This window comes from Thalassophryne amazonica, chromosome 13, assembly GCF_902500255.1.
Source record: "Thalassophryne amazonica chromosome 13, fThaAma1.1, whole genome shotgun sequence".
NCBI lineage: Eukaryota > Metazoa > Chordata > Actinopteri > Batrachoidiformes > Batrachoididae > Thalassophryne > Thalassophryne amazonica.
This window is the reverse complement of record NC_047115.1, coordinates 31,539,225-31,561,516: the sequence shown is the minus strand read 5'-3', so window position 1 is coordinate 31,561,516 and position 22,292 is coordinate 31,539,225. Positions and strand designations below refer to the sequence as shown.

The following is a 22,292-nucleotide window of genomic DNA, read 5'->3' as shown; positions in this document are numbered from 1 at the left end:
ATGAGCTGTTTTCTGTAACTGTCATGATTCAGCCTGTTCTGGCCTTTTGTTATGATCTGGACTCGTGTGTATCGGTCTTCGATCCTCTGCCTTTAATTTTCTGTTTGATATATTGAGGTCACTGGTTTTGTTTTCTGTTTATCATGCTTTAGTCATGTTAGTCAAGTTCCATTCTAGTTTGTGTCCAGCCTTTGTTTATCTTACTTAGGCCATGTGTTAGTTCCAGTCTAGTTTATCTGAGCCTTTATTCTGTTGATTTTTTTTGTTGTCAGTACTTACATTTGTTCTCTGATTAATTCTTTGTTTTTTCATGTTAGGTCTTTATTTTATTTGTACTTGGGATTTATTCATTAGTGGTCTTGACATTTTGTTTAGATCATGGTGGTTTTAGGTTTACCTTTGAGTTGGGCCAAATTCACTTTGCTTTTGTCTTACTGCACTCTCATATCTGGTGTTCAGGGTTTGGTGTGGGTATGTCCTATGCCTTCTGTTTGCCACACCCCCTCCACATTGTTCTCCAGCACCTGTCTTGTTCCCTAATTACCACTGGTTCTATTTAAGTCCTTTGTGTTTGCCACCTCACTGCCAATTTGTGGAATTTCCACATTCACTTACCAGCCTTCCACGAGTCTTGTTCTTTTGTCTACCCGTGTATCGACCTCACCTTGTTTTTGACCTCGCACTAGCCTCAGCCTCTGTATCCTGCCTTGCTGTGTTAGAGAAAAATGTTTGCTTTTGACGACAACCCTTCCAGTTTTGTTTGCTTGGCTGTTTGATCACCAGTAGACCGAACCTTTGCGCATTTTCTCAGATAAAACCATTGTACTCCTAAGCCTGCAGTATGAGTCTTGCATTTGTGTCCAGCCCTGTTTGTGCCCTGCCTCAGCCCTTGCCTGACAGTAACTTTTAAAGAGGCTTTGTATTCCAAAATAAATTCAATTGCTTATGATTATTTTTTTTGCCAGCATTGGTTCTCTTCTACTTTGAAATAGCATGATATGTGTACAGTCAGAAGTTTTACCCACAGGAATTCAACAAATCAATATCTCCAGTATTCCTATGTAATCAGGAAAAATGTCGCTATATTGTTAGCAATTTTAATGTTAGGTATATTTACAGAATTTCATGAAGCAAATCTGTTTCAAAATAATGAAAACTTGCTAAAAAATCTAATATTTTACAATAAATGTGCCAAGCATTTAAGAATAAACAATAAATATCTTGTGATCATTTCATTCACTGTTTCTACATAATCCCATGGTTTTATGTTTCAGCATTGCCATCCTTGTATGGTAGTTTCATGGTTCCCTTGTTCTGTGGAATGATCTCCCTGCATCATTAAAATGGTCAGATTCTGTGGAGATTTTCAAGTCCAGACTTAAGACACACTTATTTTCCCTTTCATATGGCTAGCATACTGGTACAGTTTTGTTTCTCGCTTTTTACTCTTTTAATTCATTTATTAGCAGTTGGAGCGGGCTGTAGCCTCAACTTTACCTAAATTCTGGGTGTTTTAGTGAAGTTTAGGGCTAGTGGCCTGTGATCACCTTAGCATTTCTCTGTTTTCCTTGTTTAATGCTGGCAAATTATACAGTATTTTTTGTCTTTCTGATGCCTGATTCTGTTTTTTCTCTCTGTTTAAGGTGCAGCTCCATCCAGAGATGGGAGTTGTAGTCATGTTGGTGATCCTCCTGTCCTGTGCGCCAATAGCATCTTTTGTATATTTGTCCGTGAATTGTTCTGTAATTTATGTTTGTAGCATGGCCCAAGCAGAGGGTCACACCTTTGAGTCTGGTCTGCTTGAGGTTTCTTCCTCAGAGGGAGTTTTTCCTTACCACTGTTGCTCCGGGGGTTGGTAAGGTTAAACCTTAACTGTGTGAAGCGCTTTGAGGCAACTCTGTTGTGATTTGGCGCTATATAAATGAAAAGTTGAAAAATTTTAAAGAACAGTATGTTGATCAACCAATGAGTTATTCCAGTGATTTATGTTGTAAACCTACAAAGTGTCATTTTCTGTTGGGAAAGTGTAGTGACACGGACCCACAACAGGGGGCGTAAATGAACGGACAATGAAAGAGTCGAATATGAACACTTTACTGTTGTGAAAGAGCACAACCAAAACACAGAGGATTACAGAATTTATGAAAACAGTCAATCCACAAAGGTGACGTGTGGGCAGGCTCGAGGATAGAAGACGTCTGTCCTGAGAAGAACCGGAACCACACGATTTCCTCCGCCACCTAACCTGGAGAATACTGGAGCCGCCAAGTTCCGAGTCCCCAGGTGGCCACCGTCTCCGAATGTCGGATCTGGTACTGCTGGCGAGGAGCAAAAACAGTAAGACGTGGGTGCGTGCACACCCAGTAACAACAATGGTGGGGATTCCACCTCTAACACACACTCGTGCAGCTCCTGTCTAACCACTTATCTGGTTGGAATGTGAAGCGAAGCAGTCGCTGATCACACCAAACGCCAATCCCACAGATAAGGAACACCACAGGAAAGCGGCTGCAAAAAGCGTTCAGACTAAGACACAGTTTAGATTACGGCAGAGAATATTACCTTCACAGGTAGATGATATCTCGGCAACGAGGTGGAGATGACGTCCGGTTTTTATGGAGTGGAATGATGTAGTGAAGATGGATGACAGCTGGCATGAGATAATGAGTGACAGCTGTCACCCCCGGCTGTGTCTGTGGCGGCAGCGCCCTCTCGTGCCTGAAGCCCGCACTTCAGGCAGGGCGCCCTCTGGTGGTGGGCCAGCAGTACCTCCTCTTCTGGCGGCCCACACAACAATTTTCTTTAAGATGAAAAAAGTTACTTTAATTGAATTTACTTTTCAATTTTGATACTAATGTCGGGATGCTGAAGATATTAGACTTGATGCTGTGACGGTCAAGTTGTCTGCACTTTTTTCCAAAATAGAAGGTTGGTGGTTCAACGCCACGTGTCCATTCTCCTTGTAATGTTAGGTTACGTCAGGAAGGGCCCCTGGTGCACATCCTGTTTCAAATCAACATGCAGATCTATATCAGATCTGCTGTTGTGACCCTGAAAACAACAGGGAAAGCTCAAAGAACTTACTGTGTTTTTTGCATAGTACGTATAAGTCATACCTTTTTTCCTGTATCGGCTCTTTAAGTTGGGATTTTTGTGCTCTGTTTTCTTTCATTTTTTTATTGCCATGTATTCTTTGATTATTTTATTTCGTGCTTTTTATTTCTTGGAAAGCCTGACTGCATGAAAGCATGATTTTTACCCAACACCATCAAATATATTATTTGATGGTATTGGAAAGACTTTGCGTCGTATGTCTGTCCATCTGTCCATCTGTCTGTCTGTACTCAGCATAAGCCCAGTTCTATTACTGCCAGAGTCTTCAAATTCACAGGGAATATTCTTGGGACACAAACCTTGGACAAGTTCAAAGATGGCTAACCTTGACATAATTTAAGAAGTAGTTTAAGAGGTTAAAAAGTCACATTTTTGTTTTGAGTTGCAGGGGTGACAGCCAATCAGAGTAGACCAACACCGTGACATCAGTGCCAGGTCTCTGTAAAACCGCTTCATTTATATGTTTATATAACATGTTTCTCATATATTCTGTAAAAGATAGCAAGAAATAAACACTTCTAAAACTGAAAATGCTATTTTTGTAACCTAATAACACCTCTGAAGTGATTTACAAGACATTTTGCGGACTTTAGCGTGGTGACATCACAGGCTAGCTGTAAAGTGTTTCATTAGTGTGTAAATATAACCTCTTTGTCATATATAAAAACTTGAGAGAAATAAATTTCTAAAGGAAAACCCAGTTTTTGTTGGGGAGGTGATGGTCTAGTGGTTAAAGCACAGGGTTTGAGACCAGAGGATCCTCTGTTCAAATCCCAGCCTTACGGGAAAATCGCTAAGCGCTGAGCATCTGATGCAAATGGAAATATATATAAATGCAGTCCATTTACCATTTGTAACCTGATAACACCTCTGGAGTAATTTACAAGACATTTTGGGGACGTCAGCATGCACGCTAACTCAAAGCTACCTTCTGCTCTTGTCAAAAGCTCATAAATGTAAATATTGTTTATGATTGATATATATATATATATATATATATGTATATATATATATATATATATATATATATATATATATATATATATATATATATATATATATATATATATATACACTCAACAAAAATATAAACGCAACACTTTTGGTTTTGCTCCCATTTTGTATGAGATGAACTCAAAGATCTAAAACTTTTTCCACATACACGATATCACCATTTCCCTCAAATATTGTTCACAAACCAGTCTAAATCTGTGATAGTGAGCACTTCTCCTTTGCTGAGATAATCCATCCCACCTCACAGGTGTGCCATACCAAGATGCTGATTAGACACCATGATTAGTGCACAGGTGTGCCTTAGACTGTCCACAATAAAAGGCCACTCTGAAAGGTGCAGTTTTGTTTTTTGGGGGGGGATACCAGTCAGTATCTGGTGTGACCACCATTTGCCTCATGCAGTGCAACACATCTCCTTCGCATAGAGTTGATCAGGTTGTCAATTGTGGCCTGTGGAATGTTGGTCCACTCATCTTCAATGACTGTGCAAAGTTGCTGGATATTGGCAGGAACTGGTACACGCTGTCGTATACGCCGGTCCAGAGCATCCTAAAAATGCTCAATGGGTGACATGTCCGGTGAGTATGCCGGCCATGCAAGAACTGGGACATTTTCAGCTTCCAAGAATTGTGTAAAGATCCTTGCAACATGGGACCGTGCGTTATCCTGCTGCAACATGAGGTGATGTTCTTGGATGTATGCACAACAATGGGCCTCAGGATCTCGTCACGGTATCTCTGTGCATTCAAAATGCCATCAATAAAATGCACCTGTGTTCTTCGTCCATAACAGACGCCTGCCCATACCATAACCCCACCGCCACCATGGGCAACTCGATCCACAACATTGACATCAGAAAACCGCTCACCCACACGACGCCACACACGCTGTCTGCCATCTGCCCTGGACAGTGTGAACCGGGATTCATCTGTGAAGAGAACACCTCTCCAACGTGCCAAAGGCCAGCGAATGTGAGCATTTTCCCACTCAAGTCGGTTACAACGACGAACTGGAGTCAGGTCGAGACCCCGATGAGGACGACGAGCATGCAGATGAGCTTCCCTGAGACGGTTTCTGACAGTTCGTGCAGAAATTCTTTGATTATGCAAACCGATTGTTTCAGCAGCTGTCCGCGTGGCTGGTCTCAGACGATCTTGGAGGTGAACAAGCTGGATGTGGAGGTCCTGGGCTGGTGTGGTTACACGTGGTCTGCGGTTGTGAGGCTGGTTGGATGTACTGCCAAATTCTCTGAAACGCCTTTGGAGACGGCTTATGGTAGAGAAATGAACATTCAATACACGAGCAACAGCTCTGGTTGACATTCCTGCTGTCAGCATGCCAATTGCACGCTCCCTCAAATCTTGCGACATCTGTGGCATTGTGTTGTGTGATAAAACTGCACCTTTCAGAGTGGCCTTTTATTGTGGGAAGTCTAAGGCACACCTGTGCACTAATCATGGTGTCTAATCAGCATCTTGATATGGCACACCTGTGAGGTGGGATGGATTATCTCAGCAAAGGAGAAGTGCTCACTATCACAGATTTAGACTGGTTTGTGATCAATATTTGAGGGAAATGGTGATATTGTGTATGTGGAAAAAGTTTTAGATCTTTGAGTTCATCTCATACAAAATGGGAGCAAAACCAAAAGTGTTGCGTTTATATTTTTGTTGAGTATATATGCACTGGGATATCAAACAGCTGCAAATCATAAAGAAGACAATGCTCATACGGCCATGGGTATTTTAGCATTGCGTTATATTTTTCAGTATGTAAGTCACACTGGAGTATAAGTCGCAGGACTTCCCAAACTATATAAAAAAAAGCAACTAGCACAGTGTTACAAGCAGTTCAAAGTACGCTGTGTTGCATTTTGAATGGTGTTTTATTTTCCTATTTCTATATGCATTTGTGGTCATATGTATACACTCAAGTTCTTGGAAATAATGGGTTTGCAATCATATCTGTTGTCTACTTTTTCTGTTGCAGAATGATTGTAGAACACGTCTTTGATTTAAAAAACAAAAAAGAATGCGGTGCACGAATTGTAATTTATTTCATAAGTCATCACAGAGCCAAACTTGTACATACATCCATAATTCACTTGTGATGAATGTTCCAAAATGCCTTTTACCTTGCCAAGACCGCTTAACTTCCTATCAGTTATCATGTTTGACTACAGCTGTTACCGTCTCTGTGCGAACGTCATCAAAAAAAATACAAGTGTGTTTGATAGCACTCACTGGATTGACCAACACAATGTGAAAGTTCAAGGAAATCAGTGCAGATCTAAGAAAGAGGATGGTAGATTTACGCTGGTCTGGAATGTCTCTCTTGAGACATTTCTAAACAACTGCGCATTCCAAGGTCATCAGTTCTGGAATGTATAGTCAGAAGAGACAAACATTGAGTTGTTTGTCCATGATGACGAAAAGGATGTTTGGAGGAGTAAAGGTGAGGCACTGAAACCGAAAAAGAGTGCACTATACCTTGTGTCATTATTGCCAAACATCTCTCTGTCTCATCTGATGAACAAACATTCCTCCAAAAAGTTATTTTCTTTGTCCATGTGGTCAGATGCAAACTTTAGTTGAAGTTGAAGGTGTAAGTTGGAGCAGGGGCTTCTTTCTTTCTTCTGTCTTCCATTGTTCATGCACTGCCCAAAGTGGATTGAATAATAAGGAAGGAAGACTACCTCAGAATTCCTCAAATCATCAGCACGATAATGATTGTAACAATGTCCTGACTTCAATCAAAAATATTTGAACTCTATAAGGCCCTGTCACACCTTGACAATTTAGCCTGTGTATGCCTACTGTATTAAAAACGCTGGCACACGCTGACATACATCTAATAAATGAATGCAGCTGTTACACCAACAAAACAGAAGTTTTGAGTTTAGATTTAAAAGACTGTATACGACACTATACAGTAGTAATGCAATTATAACTATACTGTTCTGGGGAGAGGGGGGTATAGAGGACAAAAAAAAAGACCTAAGTATACTGTACAGGTAAACCAATAAATCGATAAATAAAAAGTATACATACATACAAACTTTTTAACCATGAATATATATATTGATAACAATAATACTAATAATTAGCAGGATATCCTGCTAATTAATTATTATTAATTATAAATAATTATTAATTGTACTACTTAATTATGTCCCCTTTCATGACTAAAAAGTTTCCATGTATATTTTTTTTTGTTTATGCATCAGTTTATTGGTTTATCCATATACTTGGGTCGTTTTTTTTGTTTGTTTGTTTATTTGTTTTTGTCCTCTATGAATAAAATGTATGTTTATAAATTTTGTTATGTAGAATTTATTTGTTCAAACGTTTAATTCCTGATGAATTAATTTATACTTATAATTTTTTTTCACAAGGGTGCCGATGGTGGGGGCGCTGCCCCCCCCCCCCCCCCCCCCCCCCTTGTTGGTCTGTAGAACCGCCATTGTATCACAACACATTATGCAGATTTGTGTTCGCCGGAGGAGCGAGAGGAGGGATGGAGGCTGGGCCAGCGGAATGCTACGTGTCTTGGAAGTCCCTTTTAAAAGCGCATCGTCCTGTTCGATGAAGGTTGCCAAAAGTTTGGAAATTAAGTCGAGCGAGCGACACACTCCAGTCCTGAGGAGCGGTCCGAGCCCAAAGACTGGCGCAAAATGTCCGGAGAGAAGAAGCCTCGAAACGTAAGTTCTGGAGACAGCAAGAAGCCAAATAAATAAATAAATAATAAATAAATTGAAAAAAAAAAAAATGCGGACACCAGATAGCGTCAAATGTCTATCAGATGAAATATGTGAGCGTTTCGCCTCGCGCGTATCTGCTTTATGTCGTCATAGTCTGTTCGTGGAGGAAAAATAACCAAAAAACTTTTGCTTTTTTCCCGTCAGAGTAAGTTCATGTGTTCTTTTAAAGCCACTTTGACTTACTTTTCTCCAGGTGAGGTGGTGAGAAGTGGACTGTGAATACAGCCGGTTGTAGTCACCGAGTCAATCTGGTCCATTCATAACACACAGAAAGAGAAAGGAGCCACTGTGGAAGGGAAAACTGACACCAAACGTGGGGCACAACATGTGGAGAGTTATTGTTCTAACTGAAATACCCCAAATAAATGCGTTTCAAACGCTAATTTGTTGCTGCATTGGGCGACTGTCAGTATGAGATGATATATGGAGGGACATTCGTGCCAAATTTCAACCTTGCACGTGTTTGTCGGCATGTTTAAAGATATTTTTGTGCCAAGATTTTCTGAGAATGGCTGGAGTCTGGACTGAGAGCAAGAGGACAAAAAAAAGTTAAATTCTGCACAGCATTGACATTAGTTGCATTCAGAGAATTGCTGTACCCAAATGTGACTGTCATTTGTATAGGGAATGTAGAATGGGGGAAATGGCTCTTTTAAGTATTGAAGTAAAGGTTTTTAAAGGTTTTTTGTTTTTTTTTTTGCTGTGCATATGGGAAATTGGGAATTTTTTTCTTTGTCTATGGACACCACATATAAGCAGGAGGTGGTAATGGTAGAAAATATATATTTTTTTCAGATATGCTTATATCCACTTCAGAGATTATGCGTTGCGTAATTTGGGAGATATTTCATATAGGAAGTGGGTGTCTACTATGACAAAAAAAAACCCACCCCATGCAAAAAAGAAAACTGCAGTATATACTGTAATTTTAACATCTTTCGAAATATTAGAATGTAATTGTTTTGATTTCATGATTAGTTTTGATGAACCCTGCATTGAAAACAACATTCAAGTTTATGATATATAATGCTCCTGACTTGGTAGTACTTGTTTTAGAGAAGTCACAAAAGCTACATAAGTACTGATATTATTACAGTGATCATGCAATTACACAGGTAATTTCAAGTCACAGCATGGCAAGTTGTAGTAAATCAAGTGTCATGGCCAAGCCAAAAACAAGATCTCAGGCTAAAGAATTTGATAAAACTTTTGACAATGGTTCATGTTTGTAAAGTTTTTGAAAAGCACGACCTCCTCCTAAGTTCTGTTATTCACACAGTGTGACTGAAATAAAATCTTTGACAATGGTTTATGTTTTTGAAGAGCATGGCCTCCTCCTAAGTTCTGTTATTCACAAAGTGTGACTGAAATAAAATCTTTGACAATGGTTTATGTTTTTAAAGTTTTTGAAGAGCATGGCCTCCTCCTAAGTTCTATTATTCACACAGTGTTACTGAAATAAAACCTTTGTGAAAGAATTGTGTTTATAAAGTTTTTGAAGAGCATGGACAAACTTTACACATAGCAGAATAGCCAGATAACTGAAAACAGACATTCAAGGGGTGGAGGGATATTTTCAAGATATAGGATTAATTTTGATGCCAAAATACTGGTATTAATATTGTGAATCATTTCCCAAGTGGATGTATTGAAATTCTGACTTGTGATTTTACCACCTCCTGCTAACATATGTCTAATGGTAGTATACGTAGCAAAATAAATTTTAGCAGTATAATCACATCATCATATGAACCTATTCCAAACATCTGTGTTTTATATCAATATAAAAAAATATATATTTTGCTGCTGTAAAAAATCTCCAGCCAGTGTATTTTGAACTTGAGGTTCTTTTCGCTACTATTTTTTGTTATTCGTGAAGTATATTTTTCCACATACATTACAATATTTCATTAACTCTTGTTTTCTTTTCAACAAAATTTATTCTCATTAACTGTGAGCAAAGTAATGAACACATAGATGTGATGATATATGGACACAACATATTTCAAAATTATTACAATCTGTCAACAACATTGTGAGAGGAATCAAAAGGACTGCTATGTATTCTGAGAGACACCGACCAGGCTGATTAGAATAGCAAATATTTATGATTAACAATACTTTTATAAAACTCAGAAAATACTGCCTACGGTCATTACAGAGTATTTGGGTGTGTTATTTCTTGATCTTGTAAATTTGAATATCAACCATTTTTTCTACAATATATCATTGATAAATAGCCAAACACCCATAAACCAGTTATAAATTTGATCAGTGGAGTCATATTATGATGGGATGCTATGAAAATATAGTATACTAGCATGTTGCCCGTGGGAATCCATGGGCTCTAGATTGGGTAGTGTTTATTAAATAGGTAGCTGAGATTTTTCAAGTGTGGTAATAAATTATGCAAAGTTTCTATAATGAGTTGGAATGGCGTGTGAGTCCAGAATGTTTTTAGAACCTTAGACCTCAACAATTTTTAGAAGAGGAACTTAACCCTTTTATTTCCTGTTAATTGCATAATTTTTTTATGATAATTTACTGTCTTAATGTATTTATAAATTGATTAGGCTCTTTTTATCATATACACAATATTATTATTATCATTACTTCTATTTTGTCATTTGATTTTTAAATGGCCCACAATGGAAATAAAGTGTTTTCACTTTCTTGCATCATCCATGTATTTTTAACGTAGTTACAATTATATTAACTATTTACATTGATCTTACTAAATAAAAGCATGCACGCACTCATGCTTTTGATATAAAGATGATTTACCACCCCCTGCTAGAATGGCATGTGAGTCCAGAATGTAGTTAGCAACATCAGCTAATATCCATAGCTTCTATAAAAATATTAGTCTGATCAGTGTTCCGTTTTGGCAACTTTCATTCTTGGCCCAAAATAAATAAGCATACAAAAGAGCAAATGTCAGTCATCAGGTTTTCCCATGAGTGAAGTTACACACGCACAAACAGCCTTTTGTCTTTTCCACATTCTGCTGCAAGTAGGTGCTTCTAATTTTAGACACAAACAGGTGGTGGCGGAAGACATCAAACACAATACACTTCTCACTTATAGTACCAACAGCGAAACTAAACTAACTACCTCAATTGACTAAACCAAATGAACTACAAAAACACAATAAATCAATAACACTAACAACACGATTAAACTAAAGCCCTCGTCCCACAGAATAATGAAGGATGAATAATGAGCCACCTAGCTTGTTCTTTTTGGTACAAGTCTAGTTATTCAACAATCATGGGAGAATAGTGGCTCTGAGAGGCTCTTAGAGGCAGAATATTCGGCTAACAAGGCTCATCTCTGAGCGTGGTGCTATTTCAAGAAGTTCAAAATTCAGCAACAACAGCATGGGGCAGTATGTGTATGGATACTACAAGCACAAACGAGGATTATAGAGGCATGTTTGTGGTGAGGACGAGGCTGTTAAAAGCCCATTATCCGAGCACCTGGTGGCTATGAGGACAGGACAGGCTATTTTGGCTCTGCCCTCTCGCGCACTTCATCGTGACAATCCCACCTGCTTTGTGCGCTGGACACTGTATAAAAAATAATAATTTTGAAGTGGATTAATCATTTTCTGTCACAGTTTGGCAGTTGAAAACACCTCTAATCACTTCTGAAATCACAGAGGACTGTTTCATCTGGACCCTTTCTGTCCTCTCTCTCTCATGCACTGAGGTGGAGAACATATTTGGAACAGCCTATAAGCCATTATTTGTAATGTTTTTATTGTAATAGCTTGGTAAAACAGTTGCATGTTCATTCCTACTTTATAAGCAACTGTAAAAGTATGTTCATGATAGATTTAACATCTTGTTATAATGGATCAGATGAGCTCCGCTGTGTGCATACTGACGCAATGACTCACACTCAAGACATGCATTTACGCAAAACGCCAGCTCGCAAAAGAGTGATTTTGAAGACAATAATGGACAAACACGAAGGTAGAAGTTGGACCACCGGTGTCAAAATGAAGACGAGCATTTACGCAGAACTCAAGTGCACAAAAGAGCAATTTTGGAGACAATAATGGATGAACACAAAGTTAAAAGTTGGATCACTGGTGTCAAAATGAAGACGAGCATTTACGCAGAACGCGAGCGTGCAAAAGAGTGATTTTGCAGACAGTGACGGACAAACACGAAGTTAAAAGTTGGATCACTGGTGAGCTGCGGAAGAAATAAAGCCAGTGAGAAGAAGCGCATTTAATGACTGTGTAACACAGACGAACTGCAGCCTGGTGCACGGATGCGCACACAGGCTGGACTGTGCAGGAGTGTCTTTTTTATGGACTGCGTTTAAAAAATGTGACAACATCTTGAATGGATTCTGTGAATTGAAAATCCACACTTTAAAGAGACCAAGTGTGGGAGAGGTGCAGGGTTGAACCAAACCCATGCCTAAACGTGCACCAACATCACATTACATGGCGCTATATGGATCATGTGTGACTTGACATGGATCATATGCGGCGACACGAGCCATTTGAGGCTGGACGGGGCTCAAATGACAGGTCAGTCGCGACTGATTAGAGGCTGATACCCGGCACATGTCAGGTACTTAGGGCCCTGTCCCACTGGCGTTTAGGAGGATTTGCGCATGAAATGAGGAGACAAAAGCTGAGCATCCGCAACAAAGGTGGGCGGAAATGACAAATGTCCCGGGGTGGATCAGCGAATACATGAGGAAGAAAAGTGGATATAACAGGGAACAGAAGCGAAGGCGACCGTGGAGGCGCCCCCATGAGGGGCACAGCAGCCGTGATGCACTCGCTCCATCCGTGCCCACTCTGTCTGCATGCGCGACATACCATTTGCAACCGTGATGTGGCCGTGCTGGGCACGCGTCATATCTGTTTTGCACGCTGTCCCGGTCCGCTGCCAAGCCGCGCCAACCCGTCGGTTGCGGATATCAGCGGATGACAGGGGATATGCGGCGCGTTGGTTGTGTATGTCCTGCATATGTCTTCAGTATGTGTTCAGGCAGTGATGCAGATCTCATCTGCTGGCTGCGGACATGCGTGTCTCTGCGGATGATCACGGACGTGTTCGGATGGCGGCTGACTCATACAGGAATGTTACGCGGTTATACTGCGGTTGTTTGGCGGATGTGGACCACTTTTGTGTGCATTCCATCCACAAATCCTCCTAAACGCCAGTGGGACAGGGCCCTTAGAGGCACATAGCGGATACGTGATAGATTTATACGTGTGGATTATTATTCAGCTAATCAATGAAATTTCTGGCAAATCCATACGTGGCTCATTATTCATGGCTTTATTATTTAGTGGGACCGAGGCTTACCATGAACCACAACCCCCCCAATCCCATGATGCATTGCAGCACAATGTCCATTGTGTACTGGTTAGCTAAAATTGCTAATTTCTCCAAAAATATTTGTTCTATCAACTTTACGTTTTCGCAGCGTTCATCCTGGACCCAAAATACATAAGCATACCAAACGGACATGAAGGACTCTGCTCACTGGAATACTTCTGAAATAATATGTGGGATGGCATAATTTTCCAATATTAAAAGGAAATTAATTAGCAAAAATATTTTTGGGAAACTTCACATTATCTGATAAAGAAACAACATTTTCCAGGTGCAACAAATCTTTTGCTCATTTCACCTGAAAATAGGAGCCACAAAAATTCATAAAATTGATTTGACCAAAGACATCAACACAGGGTTTGTGGAGACAGTGTGTTTTAGGTATAAGCTAGCGTACAAAATACTGTCCAACATCAAAGCACATACACACACAGACATACACATTCATCTACAACCGCTTATCCAACATCGGGTCTCGAGGAACATCAAAGCTGTTTGGGATCATTTTGAAAACACCTGGCACACTTGATTGTGGAAAGGTTGACATTTCTTACATTAACATGCTGTCAGAAAAAAAACAAAAACAGAATATACCAGAAACTAAAAGAACGCTGAAGGGATTTAAACATAAAGTGAAGAAACATAGCAACTGAAGTGGTACTGCATTAAATCTTAGATAAATGCAGGTTTGTGAATTTGTCGTTAATCATAGTAATCAAGTCAAAATACCATAAATTTGCTGTTGACACGCAGTCGGAAAATACAGCACTTTTACACGATTGTTAACAGGAAGGAAGCTTGGGTGGATATGAATCAGAGGCCGAGCTTCGATGGCGTAAGGAGAGTAGAGTCTCCTCGGGTCAAAAAGAGGAGTATTTCTTGTCTTTGGCTCACAGTGGGTGTGTGCGAGCTGAACCTCTGGTCTGAAGGCTGCCTGTAATTTTTGATGAGGTCATCACATCCAGCTGCAGTATTAAACAGCATTTTTTAAATTTATTTTTTCCTACACTGGGGAATTTTGGTGAAAGACAAACATTTCAACATAGTAGTAAATCACATTTGGAGGGATCGTCGTCTGCTCGTACCACTGTTGGTGAGTTCTGCAGTGCATGCTGTCATGTTCTTACATCGCTGAGTGGAACACACCTGTGCAGGTGAATTGTCTTAGCGTGAAAGTGTGATGACATTTAAGTTATCTTTGTAAGATTTTCTTTTGAGTTTTGACATATACTGTGAGCTCTGTACCATGAGCGAAGTAGATTATTCAACAACAGCACTGGTGAATTATTTACTGCATAATCTCGATCGGAGCCAACGAGGTTTGTGCAGCAAACAACATGAACTCAAGACAGTATTTTCTCATCAACTTTATCTCTTATAACAGACATTATTATCACTTACTAGGGCATTCCCTGGTGATTGCCAATACATGGATGCTGATGATGATAATGTAATGTGGCCCGTTAATTTCATAATCTGCCCACTACTTTGACCCACTCTGGACCAGAGTGTTTTTTTTTTAACACTGGTACCCACAGTATCAGAACAAAAGTATCAGGTACCCACCACGCCTGCCGGTAGATCTCTCTCTCGCACCAGGATTTCTTTTTCGTTGTTTTTTAATTTCGATTTTTTTTAAAAATATAAATTATTATTATTTTACATAACCAAATGCCTGTCCTTGTGGGCATTTGTTCAAAAAACAACACACCCATTACACTCGCCTTACGGGTGATGAGCCCACACGCAGGTGACACCATGTTGTTTTTTCAGACCGAGCCTGACCAAGTCCCACAGTTGTAAACTCGGCCACCAGGTACCCACCTGTGAGCTCTTCCCCCCCCCCCACCAAGCCTGGCTCCAGGAGGAGGCCCCCGGTCTCCCTAATCCAGGCGAGGTGACTCCATCCCTACGTTGGTCCATCATAATGGGTCTTTTTGAATCACCTGTTGTCTGTCTCCTCACTGAAGACCAATTTGCCAAGGGTGACCGTACCAGGAGCTAATACTCCAGACAACACTGCTCCCAGGATCACTGGAGCACACAAACCCCTCCACCACGATAAGGTGGTGATCCAGGGAAGAAAAAGTGTGGAGAGTTATTGACTTAGGTGGAGGAGTTTAAGTATCTCGGGGTCTTGTTCAGGAGTGAGAGAAGTTGGAACGTGAGCTCGATTGATGGATTGGGACAACGTCTCGTATTTTATGAACGCCGTGCTAGACCATCGTGTTGAAGAAGGATCTGATCCGGCAAGCGAGGCTCTCAGTTTACCAGTCGATTTGCGATCCCATCCTCACCTATGGTTCGAAAGAATCCAGTTGCAAGTGGCAGAAATGAGATTCTTCCATCTTGTATCTGGGCTTACACTCCTGTACACAGGGAGAAGCTCGAGTATTCGGGAGGGACTCGGAGTGCAGCCTCTTCTTCATTGCATCAAAAAGAGCCAGTTGAGGTGGTTTGGGCATCTGCTGAGGATTCCCCTTGTCTGTCTCCCATGTGAAGTCTTTCAGGTATGTCCAACTGGTAGGAGGCCCATTATTGTTCAATAATTTGCGCTTCGTAGACGTTGCTGAGCCACTTTGAAAGGTACAGTGTATTAGGAACACTTGGTAGCTGGCTGACTGTGAGTTTTGATGGTCTGAAAAAAGTAATTTTAGTTGCTTCATCTATATTAATGATGCAGGTTGTGTGACACAAAACGTGTGTCATGTCCATGTTTCAGCTTTGTCGTGAGTAGAGTCCCTTGATTCGTAAGCATGCGAGTGCTTGCTGGGAAAAGTTCAGTTATTTGGTTTGGCTGCAATTCGAAAGGTCAACGCGACAAAACTCTTCCATGCCATTTTAAACACTATATTTGTCTGTAAGAACTGCACATATAGGTTTAAGCAGAAGTATGCACCCTACTGAGTGCACTTGTTTTTTTTTCTTTTCTTTTTAATGCTGATTGACAGGTGGTGACAAATCATAGGATTTACTGTGTAGATAACTTGAAACCTGGTGGAAAGAAGCAGAGTGTTCATTGATACAAGGTCCAGTGAAGGAGGGGAGCTGGGGAGGGCGCGCGCAGTAAAGGCATGGGATTGATGTGGAAGAAGCAACAGTGGGTGTGGTGGGTGAACGTGTGGGCATGAACACTGCCACATCATCACTGCCGGGTTACAGGCAGCACACTGGACACATTGTCCAGTCAGTCCTCTCCCTCCGTCATCCCCTCCCCTCTAGAAGTCAATACAGCCCCATTTATCCCCAAACCCGTCCACATCGCCACAGCTATGGTACTTTGAGTCTTCAGTGGTGAAGGACTGAGACTGCATTGACATTACAGGCTGAAGTGACCTGAATCACGGTTTTTAAGGCGACTGTTTACGTGCGCATTCACGGTGTGGATAGAGTTACTGTTCACACACTCTCCTTCATTTACTGAAGGAGTGGTGATGCACTGTGCGCACAGTTTCTCCCATCATAGGTGTAGATGAGCGTATAACTCTCTCAGAGTTGTCTCAGTGTCTTGGTGGCCTCTCCCACTAGTCTTCTTTCAGCATGGTGACTTAGAAATGTTCATGTATCCATCCCCTGACATGTCTTAAGACAGCTGGCTGTCACTGGCTGGGGCTGAGGGGAGAGAATCAGGAAAAAGACATGCTGTGGAAGAGAGCAGAGATCAATCACTAATGATTAAATGCAGAGTGATGCATACAGAGCAAAAAGAGAAAGAAACACTCAGTGCATCATGGGAACCCCCCAGCAGTCTAAGTCTATAGCAGCATAACTAAGGGATGGTTCAGGGTCACCTGATCCAGCTCTAACTATAAGCTTTAGCAAAAAGGAAAGTTTTAAGCGGGGAGGTGATGGTCTAGGTGGTGTTGGGCTTGAGTCTAGAAGATCATGGGTTCAAATCCCCGCCTGACTGGAAAATCACTAAGGGCCCTTGGGCAAGGCCTTTAATCCCCTATTGCTCCCGGTGTGTAGTGAGCGCCTTGTATGGCAGCACCCTGACATCGGGGTGAATGTGAGGCATAATTGTAAAGCGCTTTGAGCGTCTGATGCAGATGGAAAAGCGCTATATAAATGCAGTCCAGTCCATCACATGATTTCAGATACTAGATTCATAATAAGTGTTAACAGAGTGAAACAGAAATTCTACGCAACGAAAACATGTGAGTGTCAGATCTCTGTCGTTCGTGGGTTGAGGCTTAAATTGGACAGTAAACTAACCAGGCAAAAAACAAAATACAACAAAAAAATAAATAACATAAAAAATTAAATATGAAAAAAAAATCAGATGCAGTTCACATAGCATTAGAAAAGATCTTCAGTAAGTGTCTGTTTGTAATGAGCCTACACTGAAAAAAAATGCTACTTTGGATCAACTTAAAAAATTGATGTAATTTGTTACAGCTAATTTTTTTAGTTTCTCACAATGTATATTTATGATTTTTTTTAAAGTGATTCCTGCAGATTTAAACTGGAAACCACAATTTTCCATGAGACCAATGTAAATAAGTACTTTGAATGAAGTGCACTGTGTTTCACTTTTTTCAGTGTAATGTAGAAACCAGTGCTTCAATATCTGTACACCATCAGTACAGTAAAGTAGAAACACCAGTTGGAACACATTACATAAATGACAAAAGTAGGTAACTGAACATGGGATGGGTGTGGACAGTTATTTATCTAGTTTATGCACTTGAGGCATGGCACAGGACGTCACCGTAAAGCAATCCCACAATTCCTGTTCCTTTGTACTTTTCTGCATTCTTGGTAGTATTGTCCAGAATGCATTATGTCACTTTATTACTGTTATGGGTACTGCAAATTTTTGAGTTGGCCTTCATCTCTCTCTATCAGGATCTCAACAGATCGACCAATGTGGTGTACCAGGCCCACCATGTTAGTCGCAATAAGAGAGGACAGGTAGTGGGGACCAGGGGAGGCTTCAGAGGCTGTACCATCTGGCTCACCGGTAAAATATGGCAACACATTCCTCTGGTGGAAACACCAAAATAGGACATAATTTATGAATGTCTATGTCTCTTATTTGTATTTAAACACCTTATTTACCCCTCGCAGGGAAAAACTAAATTGTACTGTTTAGCTTTCTTTCTCATCTGTGATTGGTTATAGGTTTGTCTGGTGCTGGGAAGACCACCATCAGTTTTGCCCTGGAAGAGTACCTTGTCTCTCATGCCATTCCTTGCTACTCACTCGATGGAGACAACATTCGCCATGGCCTCAACAAGAATCTGAGCTTCTCTCCAGAAGACCGTGAGGAGAACATCCGCCGTATTGCTGAAGTGGCCAAACTATTCGCTGATGCTGGGCTAGTCTGTGTCACCAGTTTCATCTCTCCTTTTTCCAAGGTCAGTAAAACACCAACAGTGGTGTAGATGAGCCAATTGCATTATTTGGGTTGGTTGTCTGTGCATATATTTTGCATATTAATGAGAATGAAGGGAGCCACTACTCAAGAACGGTTTATGATGCAGGCTTTATATTCACAGTGGGCCTCATGTATCAATGTTGCGCACTTGTGGCGTAAATTTATGGCGTAAACTTGAAATACACCAAAGTCGCCGTGACATGTATCAAGCAGTGCGCACCTGCCCATTTCTGGCGTACGCCTGACGTGATCTTGATAAATGCGGCGGGTGGAAACGATCGTAATTATAATAACACGCCCATAAATATTCAGACTCCGCTTCAGACACACCCTCATTTTCCGACATAGAAGCCGGAAAGACAGCAATGAAAAAGAACTCCACCAATCATGACGTGTGCCAATAGAGCGTCAAAAGCGGCCGTCGTATCAATTGTTTTGTAGTATATAATCAATAAAGTGTTACAGTGGTCCCTCATTAATCGCTGGAGTTACGTTCTAAAAAATAGCCCGTAATACGTGAAACCGCAACATAGTCAACGTTATTTTTTACAGTTATTATAGACGTTTCAAAGCTGTAAAACCCCTCACTACACAGTTTATACACTTTTTCAATCAGGCATGAACATTTTCTCACTTTTCCCTCATGTGTAAACACTCTCAAAGTTCAAACCTTAGTAGGAAAATAAGAGCAAACTGTTTTCAGGCCCAAACATTTGTTTGAGAAATAAAAATAGAATGTTTTCCTAGAAATAATTATGATGGCATTTAGAACTAACAAATTAATTTTAACAATCAACGAACGAGGTCGGACACATAAAAAATTATTAATAGTGACTGACCAGTATGTCACAGATCGGGCCTCTGTGTCCTGGCGCTGCGCCTTTTCCCACTCACATCTCGCTGCAGCAGGTGTGTGTTTCCGTGTGACAAACACAGTTATGAGTAGTTGTTGGGGCTCTTGTCCCTTCTGGGCAACAAGATTCTTATAAACAGATACGCAGAACACAGAACACTGTAAAAAATTTCTTTATTTTTTAAATGTATTTATTTTATTGTGACAACCGAATGGAGATGACAGAACCTGGTTGCAGCACGGGCAAATTAAGGGAATTGTTGTATGGCTGGGGGGCCTGGCTGCCTTTTTGTTTCTGTCTTTTGTTTTTCCTTCCAGGTGGCTTGCATTTGGGACTGAGTGGCTGTGTTGCTGAGGTTATCAGGACCTCACCCTGATCATCTGCGGCTCGTCAGGACTCACAGCTGTGGTGCATCTATATGGATTGGAACATGGTGGCATTTAAGACTGGAGTATACAGTGTGTATTTGCCAGAGACTCGACCTTGTGACCAGACGGGTGAGATCGTCATCTCGGGAGCCATCTCATCATCAGTGGATGCAGAGAACGTCCAGGGTTTGATGCACGGTCTGTGAAAGAGGAGGGGGTGAGGTCTCACGCTCGTCCGCACACTTCCTGAGGTACGTTAGATTTTGTGACTACATTTATACAGTCAGTAAATGTGGTGTCCCTCACACCTTTTTATATTGAGCTGTATGTTAGTCATGTATCGGCTTCCACTGCATGTGGAGTTTTGTGAACTGGATGTTCCATGCCTGCAGGTTGGGAAGCTGATTAGTAATCAAGCCAGGAAGTGTTTGCTGTTTGTACACCTTTAAGTGTTCTCTCTGTGTGTAGAGTGTGGACTCACATAATGGTTCCTTCTTTCACAGACTCGGTTTGTTGCGGCCACCTGGGGGGGTCGGCGGGGTCCCTTGGGTCCGAACGCTTCTGGCTCCAGACCGTTAGCGCTGCTGGGAGCGCACCACGCCAGACCGCACTTTCTTTTGTTGTTTTTTGTATCACTGTTATGTATTAAATTCAGTTAGCCTTTGTACCGTGCTCTGCTTATTTCATACTGGTCCTTCAAACGCTGGTCGGTTCTCCGAGCTGCGTCCGACACATAACAGTAGTCTCTGGCCAAACATCACGGACCCAGCGGTAGCAGAGACGGGTAACGCGCCGGGAAGGCGGCAGCAGACGTTCAGTAGTTATCCGGATCAGTTGCGGGGTGCTCTCCGCCAGGATGGTGCGTGTTTGAGACCCATTGCTGAATAATGATTTGTGCTCTCTTGCAGCCGTGTTCCTGTGTTTGTGCCTTATCCGTGGGGTCCGTGGTGGAGTGTGACCTGGCGACGGCTTCGCGTCATGCTCCGACCGGATAAGAGGTTTTAAACGGGAGCTGCAAGAGTGTGTCTGTAATGGGTGCACGCGCACGGCGGAGGCTCTGTGGCACGGGTCGCTGAGCTTCCTGTGTACAGTTGTAGCCCCGTTTCCCCGGATAAAGATAACTACTGCGTCTGTTGTATCAGCTCCGGCGTTATTTAGTTGAGCACATTTTGGTTGTCTGTTGCACACAGCTGCGCACGGAGATGCAGCTCGTTTGTTTTCTGTCACCAAAGGGGTTTTTTTCATTTTTAGCACTTTGGCTCCCTCTTTTGGTGACTTAGTCACATTACGTTAAGCTCTTAAGTTAGAACAGGGTGTTTGATTTGTTTGAGCTTAACGGTATACGTCACTGATTTGTTTTGTGTTAGTTCATTTCGTTTGTGGGTGTTTTTTGAGTGGTTTTTGTGTGGGATTATTTATTTTTTTTCCACTGTTTGTGTCTGGGGTTGTGACCCTGCAGCCTGTCTAAGAAGAAAAAAAAAAAAAAAAAAAGGACCCAAACAACTGTATGTTGGTCTGTTAGTCTTTCTTTTATTTCTTTTGTTTCACCTCCCCAGGTTTTGATGGGACGGTCCCTGGGGGTGATGGGGTGGTACTTGGTTTTTTTCTTTTTTTTTGTTTGTTTTTGTTATGCCCTCTCTTCTCCTCTGACTCCAGCCGGGTGAGCCGTAGTGTCGGCGTTGCTGGAGGGGTGCAGTTTGGTTGTGCTGGGCATTCCCAGGTAGCCTCTGCACCCGGGAGGGGGGGGGGGGGTTTGGGGTATTTTCTTTTTCTTCCCTCTCTTCTCCTCTGGCTCCAGCCGGGTGAGCCGTAGTGTCGGCGTTGCTGGAGTGGTGCAGTTTGGTTATACTGGGCGTTTCCCGGGTAACCTCTGCACCTGGGGGGAGGAGGGGGGTTTGATTCCCTGTTCCACCTCCGGCTTCAGCACGCCTTTGGCCGTCTGCCATCTGCGTGGCTGAGGTTTGGGGCAGTGGGATATACCCGCAGCTAGTGGCTGGTGTAGAAGTCGGAGGAGTGGCGCCGTTTTGTGCCGTTTGCCATAACCGCTGTTCCACTCCTCCCGGTTGGCTTCTGGGGTATAGTCACGGTTGGTGACACTGGACGTGCTTCCAGTTTCCACTGCGCCAAGGGGGTGGGGTTGGGGTTGTTTTGTTTGTATGTTTTTTTTTTTTTTTCTCTCTTCTTGTTTTTCCCCCCAGTTTCCGCCCTCAGGGTTTGACTGTGGTGTCCTCTGGGGGGAAAGGGCTGTGGGTCCATCTAGCCATAGACGGCCGGGCTGGGTCCGTTGGTCATGAGGGGAGGCGTCTCCTGGGGTTGACGAGTGGTCCTCTGGGAGGCGCTGGGAGTCCCCGTGGGTGACGTTGGATCCCAGAGGGACCTCGGCTGTGGTTATTACTCCTGGAGCTGGCGGGAAGTCCTCTGGGGGGGTGTTGGTCC

General features: G+C 41.9%; 1 protein-coding gene across 2 annotated transcripts in view; it reads left to right on the top strand.

The window, feature by feature from the left end:
• Positions 1-7,617: 7,617 nt before the first annotated feature.
• The window catches only part of LOC117523239 (bifunctional 3'-phosphoadenosine 5'-phosphosulfate synthase 2-like), a 50,956-nt gene continuing 36,281 nt past the window's right edge, over positions 7,618-22,292 (top strand). The window contains exons 1-3 of one of the 2 annotated variants that reach the window (XR_004564449.1): positions 7,618-7,828; positions 18,103-18,217; positions 18,379-18,614. Coding sequence is in view for 1 of the 2 variants with exons in the window: in XM_034184701.1 (XP_034040592.1) it covers positions 7,802-7,828; positions 18,103-18,217; positions 18,379-18,614 (378 nt within the window). In the remaining variant the exon portion in view is untranslated. The remainder of the gene's footprint in view (positions 7,829-18,102; positions 18,218-18,378; positions 18,615-22,292) is intronic. The other variant, XM_034184701.1, reaches the window with a different exon arrangement.